This window comes from Coregonus clupeaformis, chromosome 21, assembly GCF_020615455.1.
Source record: "Coregonus clupeaformis isolate EN_2021a chromosome 21, ASM2061545v1, whole genome shotgun sequence".
NCBI lineage: Eukaryota > Metazoa > Chordata > Actinopteri > Salmoniformes > Salmonidae > Coregonus > Coregonus clupeaformis.
The window spans coordinates 156,972-168,620 of NC_059212.1; the positions used below are offsets into that span (position 1 = coordinate 156,972).

The 11,649-nt window shown below is 38.8% G+C and overlaps 1 protein-coding gene across 2 annotated transcripts; it reads left to right on the plus strand.

Annotated features, from left to right (window-relative positions):
* Nucleotides 1-1,857: 1,857 nt before the first annotated feature.
* LOC121534528 (hatching enzyme 1.2) lies at nt 1,858-6,102 on the plus strand. Of its 2 annotated transcripts, none has more exons than XM_041841110.1 (10): nt 1,858-1,915; nt 2,158-2,264; nt 4,004-4,049; nt 4,179-4,238; nt 4,414-4,566; nt 4,700-4,817; nt 4,953-5,131; nt 5,251-5,332; nt 5,430-5,560; nt 5,682-6,102. In XM_041841110.1, exons 2-10 carry the CDS (start codon nt 2,196-2,198, stop codon nt 5,699-5,701), a joined length of 858 nt encoding a protein of 285 aa, XP_041697044.1. In that variant the 5' UTR covers nt 1,858-1,915; nt 2,158-2,195; the 3' UTR covers nt 5,702-6,102. The 2 variants fall into 2 exon arrangements, with proteins under 2 accessions (XP_041697044.1, XP_041697045.1); XM_041841111.1 differs by having other exon boundaries at nt 1,905-1,983.
* The last annotated feature ends 5,547 nt before the right edge of the window (nt 6,103-11,649 follow it).

The window sequence follows — 11,649 nt, forward strand, 5'->3', positions numbered from 1 at the left end:
TGAACGGATTATTATGCTTGGAAATGAGTTGAGTGAACCACACAACCATCTATGTCTGGAGATTAATATAAAACGTGTGTAATGAAATAAATATCACACATATTCTCATTACACATCTTACTGAAGGATCCTTTTTTAAGACCTATGTCTAGACATGCATTGGTGAACCATGCCCTGTGAGAGACAGAATGGTGATTTACTGTAAACCAGTGAACAAACAAGCCATACAATTACTCTAGTGTTTATCTGTCAAATGGGCATAAACATATTGGAACTTCCTGGATAATAGTCTGCCCATTTCTAGTAGGTAGTAAATCTAAATTGGCAGTGATAACAGGACCTTGAAGCCCTGGCATTCCCAGGAGTAGTGTACAGAACCATTTATATAGAATACATTTCCTTCAATGTAGTGAGTGAGTTCCTTTGCAATAACATTGGACTTGTTTGTTTGTTTCTTGACCCAAAACATAATGAAAACAAAGACTGTGTTTACGGTAATGATGGTTATTTAATGTAAACTGATTGTGAAATCATTTTATTATAAGGGATGTATGTAGTGAAGTTACTGTTTGAATGTTAAAGTTTAAAAACTTGAGTATAAATGCAAAAATTGTGAGGAAAGCATTAACTGTAAACCATCGTTGTCAAACATACACTGAGTATACAAAACGTTAACTCTTTCCATGACATAGACTGACCAGGTGAATCCAGGTGAAAGATATGATCCCTTATAGATGTTAAATCCACTCAATCAATGTAGATGAAGGGGAGGAGACAGGTTAAAGAAGGATTTTTAAGCCTTGAGACAATTGAGACCTGGATTGTGTATGTGTGTCATTCAGAGGGTGAATGGGCAAGACAAAAATGTAAGTGATTTTGAATGAGGTATGGTAGTAGGTGCCAGGCGCACCGGTTTGTGTCAAGAACTGCAACGCTGCTGGGTTTTTTGTGCTCAAGTTTCCCGTGTGTATCAAGAATGGTCCACCACCCAAAGGACATCCTGCCAACTTGACACAACCGTGGGAAGCATTGGAGTCAACATGGGCCAGCATCCCTGTGGAATGCTTTCGACACCTTGTAGAGTCCATGCCTCGACGAATTGAGTCTCTTCTGAGGACAAAGGAAGGTGTTCCTAATGTTTGGTATACTTGGTGTACATGGCGATTTAGAGGTAGGATTTTTTGGGGGGAGCATGTCTGCAGACTTTCTATTTTGTCTGCACGTGTTCAAGTCTGAGATAAGCGTGTTGTTGATGATAAAATGTCATAAATCATTGTTTTGAATTGCCTATGCTATCTAAATCATAAATCAGGATTTATTTTTGGTTTTGCTATGTTTATTCCACAACCAAAACATTCATTGATATTTTCAAATACATTTTATTTGGTGAAATATCTATTTTTTATCAAATGAACTCTGGGTAATGGTGTTGATGAAATTATGTGATAACAACCCCAGAGACCTGGGTCAAATACATTTATTTGAGGTGCACCTGATTTAGCTTGGAGTTTGCAATTTTGGTACTATTCCATTGGATCTATTCTTCAGGGCAAACATTTGTCAAACAAAGTAATATTTTAAAGTATTTGACAATTCTATTTGACCCAGTTTTGGCTAACCATAATTATGTTTGAAATAATAATTTGCTCTCACCTATCTTGGGAGGCTACCGTAGCCTTCACTTTACCGGAAGTTTTGACTTCTGAGTGGTTATCTACCTATATTCCAAGGAACCATCACAATCTCTCACATGTAAACATTTTTATAATCTCAGTATCACGTGATCCATATTATCTCAAACGAATGAGTTGATGATTAAGCTTAAATAGTTAATACATTTCTACTTTGCGGCATCTGTGTATAAAACCAGAAGAGATCCTGCTCCTCACTTCACCTGCAGTTTTGCCTACATCAGGTAAGTGCTAAACTGCTCTTTCTAGAAGGACGACGCTAGTACTCAGTGCCCACACTATACTTTTAATGGAAAGTATGCATTGACTGACTTTTTACAATGTTATTTTTCTTTCAACAGTGGAGATATTGGACGTGTACTTTTATTTTGACATTTGATTATTTCTGAGTAATATTGGATAGTTGAACTCTTGAATGTCTTCAGAGAAAATGTGTTTAAAATATGCATGTTTTCTTTCCTCTTAGATTAAGAAGGAAAACCCTTTGACCAGAACACCTTCATCATGACTCTTGTCTTCATGCTGAGCCTTACCTCAGCACTGTTGTGTGCAGTAAACGGTCATCCCCTCGTGGTAAGACATCTCACAAAGTCATATCATAAGAATAGCATTTCAATATGAATATTATGACTGCTTCCATTGCCATACCAAATAAATTGCATGAGTGTTACAGTGGAAGTCGGACGTTTACATACACTTAGGTTGGAGTCATTAAAACTCGTTTTTCAACCACTCCACACATTTCTTGTTAACAAACTATATAGTTTTGGCAATTCGGTTAGGACACCTACTTTGTGCATGACACAAGTAATTTTTCCAACAATTGTTTAAAGACAGATTATTTCACTTATAATTGACTGTATCACAATTCCAGTGGGTCAGAAGTTTACATACACGAAGTTGACTGTGCCTTTAAACAGCTTGGAAAATTCCAGAAAATGTAATGGCTTTCGAAGCTTCTGATAGGCTAATTGACATCATTTGAGTCAATTGGAGGTGTACCTGTGGATGTATTTCAAGGTCTACCTTCAAACTCAGTGCCTCTTTGCTTGACATCATGAGAAAATCAAAAGAAATCAGCCAAGACCTCAGATAAACAATTGTAGACCTCGACAAGTCTGGTTCATCCTTGGGAGCAATTTCCAAACACCTGAAGGTACCACGTTCATCTGTACAAACAATAGTACGCAAGTATAAACACCATGGGACCACGCAGCCGTCATACCGCTCAGGAAGGAGACACGTTCTGTCTCCTAGAGATGAACGTACTTTGGTGCGAAAAGTGCAAATCAATTCCAGAACAACAGCAAAGGACCTTGTGAAGATGCTGGAGGAAACAGGTACAAAAGTATCTATATCCACAGTAAAAATGAGTCCTATATCGACATAACCTGAAAGGCCGCTCAGCAAGGAAGAAGCCACTGCTCCAAAACCGCCATAAAAAAGCCAGACTACGTTTTGCAACTGCACATGGGGACAACGATCGTACTTTTTGGAGAAATGTCCTCTGGTCTGATGAAACAAAAATGTAACTGCGGGGATAGCTTGCAAGCTGAAGAACACCATCCCAACCGTGAAGCACGGAGGTGGCAGCATCATGCTGTGGGGGTGCTTTGCTGCAGGAGGTACTGGTGCACTTCACAAAATAGATGGCATCATGAGGAAGGAAAATTATGTGGATATATTGAAGCAACATCTCAAGACATCAATCAGGAAGTTAAAGCTTGGTCGCGAATGAGTCTTCCAAATGGACAATGACCCCAAGCATACTTCCAAAGTTGTGGCAAAATGGCTTAAGGACAACAAAGTCAAGGTATTGAAGTGGCCATCACAAAGCCCTGACCTCAATCCTATAGAAAATGTGTGGGCAGAACTGAAAAAGCGTGTGCGAGCAAGGAGGCCTACAAACCTGACTCAGTTACACCAGCTCTGTCAGGAGGAATGGGCCAAAATTCACCCAACTTATTGTGGGAAGCTTGTGGAAGGCTACCCGACACGTTTGACCCAAGTTAAACAATTTAAAGGCAATGCTACCAATTCTAATTGAGTGTATGTTGACTTCTGACCCACTGGGAATGTGATGAAAGAAATAAAAGCTGAAAGAAATCATTCTCTCTACTATTATTCTGACATTTCACATTCTTAAAATAAAGAGGAAATCCTATCTGACCTAAGACAGGGAATTTTTACTATGATTAAATGTCAGGAATTGTGAAAAACCGAGTTTAAATGTATTTGGCTAAGGTGTATGTAAACTTCCGACTTCAACTGTATATTATTGATTGTAATGATGTAATATCTTGTTTTTGCAGGCTTTGAATGAGGTGACAACTGGAAATGAGGACATGGACACAACAGGTAGGCCACAAATCCTATTTCCTTGTTATGAGAAGACAAGCCAAGATGACATCTGAAACATTAATTCAACCTGCTACATGATGCTGTTATTGTAAGATTATTGTAGATTGCCTTTAATGTTTTGTACAGGTACATTTGACAGTGATATTGACGTCTCCGACTTAATTGAGGCAGCCAACGAAAACTTAGGTAAGATCTTAATTTAAGAATGTGTATAAAATCTATTGAATGTTGTGTACGCTATGCTGCCAATGCACAGAAATATGTTTTCACTCTATTTCTATGGTCCAATAATGACACCATTAAGATGAAACCATGGCAATGAACTCTGGATTGATGTATTTACCATTATTTCCTACCGTAGGCATTGACAGACATGATCCACTCATCCTATTTGGAGATATTGCTATGGAAACTGGGATTCGGAATGCTTCTCCATGCACAGCTAGAGATTGCAAGTGGCCCAAAAGCAGGAATGGGGTTGTGACTGTGCCTGTGTATATCTCCTCTTCATATAGTAAGTGTATTTTTGAATTCATTTCGTATAGTGGCCATTCACACCTAACTTTCATTATGATCGCCTTACTGGTGTCTAATTTAAAGGGTCCTAAATTCAGTGTGGTGAAAATGATCTTATTCTTTCTTTACAGCTTTAGAGGAGCAAGATATCATCATAAAAGGACTGATCTCCTTCCACCTGTCTACCTGCATCCAATTTGTGTGGTGGAAGCAGCATCAAGATTATTTGTATTTCCACCCTGGAAATGGGTATGTTACAAGTAGACATTCAAATGAAAAGGGAATTCATATAATGCAATTGAGTCTCCAGTCTTTGTCTTTCCTAACACAAGACTGATAATCTAGAAGATAAGACTGTCTGTGTGCTTGGCTCCTGTCTCTAAGGTGCTGGTCATATTTGGGACGTCGAGGTGGTCAGCAGGTGATCTCCTTACAGCAACGTGGCTGTGTCCATCATGGTACGGTCCAGCATGAAGTCCTGCATGCTCTGGGCTTCCACCATGAGCAGAACCGCAGTGACAGGGACAATAATGTCACCATCGTCACAGAGAACATCAGCAAAGGTAAGAGGTCTCCACTTTCACTTTGTTTTAGAGGTTGCTGATGTGTTTGTATTGTCAGACTGAAAATAATAATGTCTTATCACTGTGTGAAATCTCTATCTCTAAATCTCTTATTTTAGGCAAGGAACACAACTTCAGAAAGGTGGAAACGAATAACTTGATGACTCCATATGACTACACCTCTGTGATGCACTATGGAAGGTCAGTTTCTAGGACTATTTGTATTTATTCAAGCGAAAATAAACCTTCAATCTCCCACCTACTGGTATGCCACAGTTGTGCATGTGCTGTCTTTCAGGTATGCATTCTCTAAAGATTATGGTAAGCTGCCAACCATCATTCCAAAGCCAGACTCTAATGTTCAGATCGGAGGGGCCCGACAGATGAGTCGTCTGGACATCGTGAGGGTCAACAGGTTGTACGACTGCAGTGAGTATAAAAGTTTTATTTCAATCATGCATTTCATAACATGAGAATAAATGTTTGTTTTTGTTAACACTGCTGATGATGGTGTGTGCCTTTTATGTTTTTTGTATTTTCACCCCAATAGGAGAACACTTGACTAAATGAATTTAGAAGACTACAGCAGAGATTTCAACCAACAACTATTCGAAACAAAATCAAATACCAGCTAATCAATTAGCTTCTAGATGAGGTCAAATTCACTTCGCACAATACTCATCCCAGTCATTGCTTTATATTGTGTTGTGCATGCTTCACCACCCAGTTTGGCGCAATTATTCTCTCACCCAAATGTTGTTGTTTTTTTGTCATGTTGACACTGTTATTGTAGATATTATTTTGGGTGATTGTAAGACATTTAGTACTCATTGTTCTATTACATTGGTTGTATGGTTAATGTGATTTCTTATCCCATCTTTCCCCCATTTATTAGCATTCAGAATCTTTACAATTACTGTACTGTGTCTAGCTGCATTCATATTTGCTCAATAAAAGTTCACTGTATATACGCCAAGTGACAGTGTATTCCTTCCACTAGGTGGCATCCGAATCTCATATGTACAGTACATACATTCTTTCTTTAATGTCTTAAAACCAACTGTTTCCATTGCCGTATAGAATTCCTTACCATTTGGACAGATTTGCGGCTTCCCCTAAACCTCCAAGCAAACTAGTGACTTTTCTACTAAAAGATAAGCACAATGAGTAAGGTAATATAGTGTATGCATACCACACTCATACACAAAATGGGTGTCAGACATGAATAAGCCAAACATACAAAAAAAAAAACTATAAAAAAATCTGTGCATCCAGAAATATACAAAAAAATGTCTGCCTCATCTTCCAAGAGTTGAAACCGTTCCCTAGAGCACCAGCCACCTCCAGGTAAATCACACTGTTGGGATCTGTCAGTGACTCACTGGTGCCATCACCAATCTGATAATTGGCTTTGTCAAAGCTTTCTCACATTCGGTGATGGGTTAGGTGGAGGCAGCAAATAAAAAGGGGAAACTAGTCAAGTACTCTACCCATACAGAAATATTTAAACCTAGAAGAACAAGGGCAGTAAAAATAAAACATTGCAACAGATACAATTGGCCATTTTTTATGTGCAGCATCTACAAGTTGTATGGACTTGTATACTATCCTATGTTCCTCCACCGTTGATTCTTTTTAGAGAAAGGTATGTGCTCATACAGTAGATTGGACACAAAATGTGACGATGTTGTAAAATGATGGCAAATTAAATGTGGTTATTTTACTGCTGTAAGCCATGGCAGGATGCTTTGACGTGTGTGCTGAGTTGAGCAAGCCCGGAGGAGTTAGACAGCCCACAGTCCCAATTTACTTTCAGCCTCAACACCTCCTGCTCGGCTCCGACTGTGAGCTGGAGAGGAGGGGTGTCTGACACAGGGATTGAAAAGTGGTTCAAAGCACAGCAGAATGCTCGTCCATTGAACTGATAAGATAACTTTTATCTTCCCTCCCTTGCTCCATCTCTCTCTCCCTCTACCTCCTCCTGCTGCTCTTTATTTTACTTGTGTTAAATGACTCAACACACTAGCAAAGAAATGTTATATGAGCCTTTCTCACTCCAGGCTCTGACATTTTTTTTTTCATGCTTTGAATACATTTTAGGTAGAGTCATGTACAAATATCAACAAAAACGCCTCTGCAGAGCTGGAGATTATATTTTAGAGGAACATTTTTGCTTCTCAACTCTTGCAAACATTCTGTAGCCTGAGTAGTGTCAGTGTTTACTATTAATACACACACCAATGGCTCCAAAGGTCTAATGAACTGGGCTGTATTTTTCCTCTAATTATTAGCTGTATAAGGAAACCAGTTGAATGTATATTATTTATGATGACAGACTGCAGCTCCCAACATTAGGCTTATAAAGGAAGAGCATATAGGGATGCGTGGAGATGGAGTATTTTGATACCCCTATAGGTCTCATGATAAATTATTAATGTGCTCACTTCCCATGTGATCAATGGCAGCTTAAGTTTGCCTATGCCAGTCATAAATATGCAATTAAATCCATTGTCTAACCAGGAGGACTTAGGTTGTGTGATGGTTACAGATGGGCAATGGAGGAGAAAGACACTGAACCAAATAGTGCTTTCAAATGACATAAAAATAAAATGACAAATGAAAGTGATTACGGTAAGTGGCATACATATTTAACATTCAGTGCATTTTTTTTGGTCTGCACAAATTATTCAGTGAATTTATTTATTGCAGTTATTATTCAGTTCATTTATTTATTACAGTTAGGTATTCTTTCAAGTTATTTGCCATTTAAATTACAGCCATCAGGTTTTACAAAAGCTGCTGAGCTAACTCCATGTGCACCGGAGTAGCCTTGGATCCTCCCTATGTGCCACTGACCTGCATGAGTGTCAAATCCCCATGAAGTGCCAATGGCACAACACACGTACACATGAATAATTGAGAAGTTGTATTTTTGGCCTTTGAAGATATTGGATGTCGAATGGGTACCGTATGCTAGGCCAACTAGAGACAGCTCTCCTAGTGACAATAGAGCTCGCCAGCTTGTAGCCCTAAAAACCAGAAATGAGTCACTGGTTCGTTCAGCCATTCCAATGCGGAAAGAATGAGATTTTAGGATAAATGCTGAAAAAAAAGGTCTGAGGTTAACACAGGCTTAGGAGATCTTATACGTTTTGTTCTATGAGATATCAGTCAGTTAACATGACTTTTATGAATTATGAAGCCTTTATGTGCTTTTTTTTAAATTACATAAATGCTTTAAAATTCACAAAAAGGGATCTTAGCTGATGAAGATTATCTATTAGAACAAAACGTATAAGATCTCCTAAGCCTGTGTTTACCACAGATCTTATTTTTGGCGTTTATCCAAAAACCCTGCAAAAACTCCATTCATTACCCTATAGGCTTTGTCCAACGAGCCATGGCGGAGTTTGTGCCTACAAAAAGATGCCATTACTAATTGTTCCCTTTTGCTTCCTGAATTTTCTTTAGAGAAAATAATGCAAATCACTCTTTGAACGCATAATGTAGGAAATCACAGTTATAGAAAATGCCCGAGTTCTCTCCCACCAAACAAGAACCTTTCTTATGAAATAATCAAATCAAATCACATTTTATTTGCCACATGCGCCGAATACAACAGGTGTACACCTTACAGTGAAATGCTTACTTACAAGCCCTTAACCAACAATGCAGTTTTAAGAAAAAAAGGGTTGAGTAGAAAATATATAAGTAAAAGTAACAAATAATTAATGAAAGAGCAGCAGTAAAATAAAATTAAAGTAGGGAGGCTATATACAGGGGTTACCGGTACATACTGTATAGAGATGTTTTTTTTACAGAGTGCACCAGATAGGAATGGGGGGTTGTGATGAGGAGCACCATGAGGTTGTGTAGGGACCCATTCTACCCCAACCCCCTTTTCTCCACACTTCATGAGTTTACAGTGTTGAACGTCAGATGAGGGGTCTGTGAAAGACAGTGTGTGGGAGTGAGAATGAGGAAGACTGGTTGGTCTCTTAGCAACAGCACGTTAACAGAGAAGGGAGAATGCCGAGGAAAACGATGTTCCAGATTGCTTTAGCGAGCTTCCACATAGTACAGTTTATGAAAGGTGGATATCCATGGAATGATAGCCTTTTCTATTTACTGTAGTAAGGTATTTATTTCTCATCCCTTGAGAATCTGTAATGTAGGCTGCTTTTGAAAGCAATTGCCTACATGATACTTGGCTAACCATATTTGAGCTAAATGTTCTTGTTGGCTTGCTGGCATGTACACAGTTTATTAGGTACACCACCCCATTCACGAAAATGGATTGCTCTTAAACAGCTCATTGATGAAAGAGGTCGAAGGAGAATGGCAAGAATCGTGCAAGCTAACAGGTGGGCCACAAACAGACAAATAACGGCCCAGTACAACAGTGGTGTGCAGAACGGCATCTCGGAACGTACAATTCGTCAATCCTTGTCACGGATGGGCTATTGCAGCAGACGACCACACCAGGTTCCACTCCTATCAGCTAAAAACAAGAAGAAGCAGCTCCAGTGGGCACGCGATCACCAACACTGGACAATTGAGGAGTGGAAAAACATTGCCTGGTCTGACGAATCCCGGTTCCTGTTGCGTCATGCAGAGTCGGGGGGAGACATTCAATATTAGGCTATAGGAGTGGTTTTATAATATACAAGATATATTTTTTTACTATTTTCAACATTTAATTGAATATTTTCTAGTTTTGTTTCAAAGGACCCTTGATAATTTGCTCAATTTTGTTCATTCGTCACTTTCTTATCTTTATGCATTATCTTCTGGACACAGTACAAACAAGCTCACCCCAGATTATTAGGGCTTCCCTCAGTGCAAAAAATAAAACACTAAATAAAAAACCTGAACATCAGTATATCTCTATTGAGTTACACAAGGATGAGAAGGTATAACTGTAGCTGGGTTGGTAGCTGTCTGCCACAGTACAGGGAGAAACTGTAATTGGGCTCCAAGGAGAAGGGAATTGCCTGCAGTGCTTACATTTTTAAAGATTATGCAGAGTCTGAAAATATTGGCACCTTCATATTCCTTGGTAACCTCAATAACACTGTAGTCATATAAGTGTGCTGTAAGATAATAACATTCAAGTGAAACCACATCCTCTGTAGATACAGTAAACTATAAATGGCCAGCAATGGCACATTGCAGGCTTTCTACTAAGTAAAATGGGATCTACCAAAGATCCTTTAAAAAAAGGACTGAGAGAAATTTGACACCCCACAGTTTTCCCTCCCACAATACTCAGTAGCCCGTAGATAAGCAGAGAGAATCAATCACACTGCTCTGGGGGACAATCTGGGAGGGAGACACTTACCTGGTAAGGTCACGTTATTTCCTGGTTTGTGCCAATCCAATTGAGGACTTTGTCATTTCTGTCTTTCTCTGTCTGAATAAGTCAGACTCCTGATTAAGGCAGATACAATCACTCCTTAAACTATTTTAGTATCCTTCTTCTCATATAATCACATCACAAAGTAAGACAGCAAGGTGCAAAGCAAACATTCACAAGATGTTCAAAGGGTCCTTGTTTTATTCTTAACTCCACTGTGACCAGGCTTCCCACAGCACTACTTTCATTAATCTGCTTGCTCTGTCCTCATATTTAGCCTCACATTGAAGTGTTTTACCATTTTCTTTTCAGGACAACCAGGGCTATAAGTAGAACACAAAACAATTTGACATAAACAGCTGCATTTATGAGTTTTATTGACAAAATTATAAAACCTGATAAACCTGATAGCAAATGTCATAAGAATGCTGTAAGTACAGAAATTGTTTGCTCAGTGGGAATATCCAACTAGTCAGTGACAACGGTGTGGTTTGGAGATTGTGACAGCAACTATGTGAGCTTATTATAAACACTATGTCCTGGGATTTCCTATGATCTTCTATGTAGAAGAACCCTTTACCTTCTGACGACTCTTGTATGGCTTGTGAACGTCATAGAGGTGTGTGTTTGTGAGAGTCTCAGCTTTTCATAGATGGGACATAATAATTTGTAGCTTAAACCGCTCTGAATTTACAGACATTTCTGTGAGAAGAACCGTTTTCGGGATCCACCCTTGTCTAGCCCCCGATAATCACACCGACAAATGGTTGGGATCAGTTGATGTAGAATAAATAGATGAATCCAATGCAACAACCCAACAGTCTGTACCCAATTGTTTTAAGATGGTCATACCAAGGATCATTTAGCTATTTGATTTTGAATTTTAGGACCCCTTAAGAATATTACAAATATATATATGTTTTTAAATGCATTTGGCCTTATTGCTATTAGCCCATAGAAACCCATTGAATAACAGATCCATACATGGAAAACATATAGTCAAAAAATAAATCGAAAGGAAATTTGTTTTTAAGTGTCTGTCCTATATCTGAGAGGTACTGTATAAGAAAGATCAGGAAATTAATATAATCCCCCCCTAATACACTCAATTAGTATTTGGTAGCATTGCCTTCAAATTGTGTAACTTGGGTCAAACATTTTG

What these genes read in the sequence shown, in the direction of transcription:
- LOC121534528 (XM_041841110.1), top strand. Translation starts at nt 2,196, where the DNA reads ATGACTCTTGTCTTCATGCTGAGCCTTACCTCAGCACTGTTGTGTGCA. An exon ending in GGCAGCCAACGAAAACTTAG is followed by an intron (nt 4,239 to 4,413) that starts GTAAGATCTTAA and finishes TTCCTACCGTAG; the next exon opens with GCATTGACAGACATGATCCA. An exon ending in TATTTCCACCCTGGAAATGG is followed by an intron (nt 4,818 to 4,952) that starts GTATGTTACAAG and finishes CCTGTCTCTAAG; the next exon opens with GTGCTGGTCATATTTGGGAC.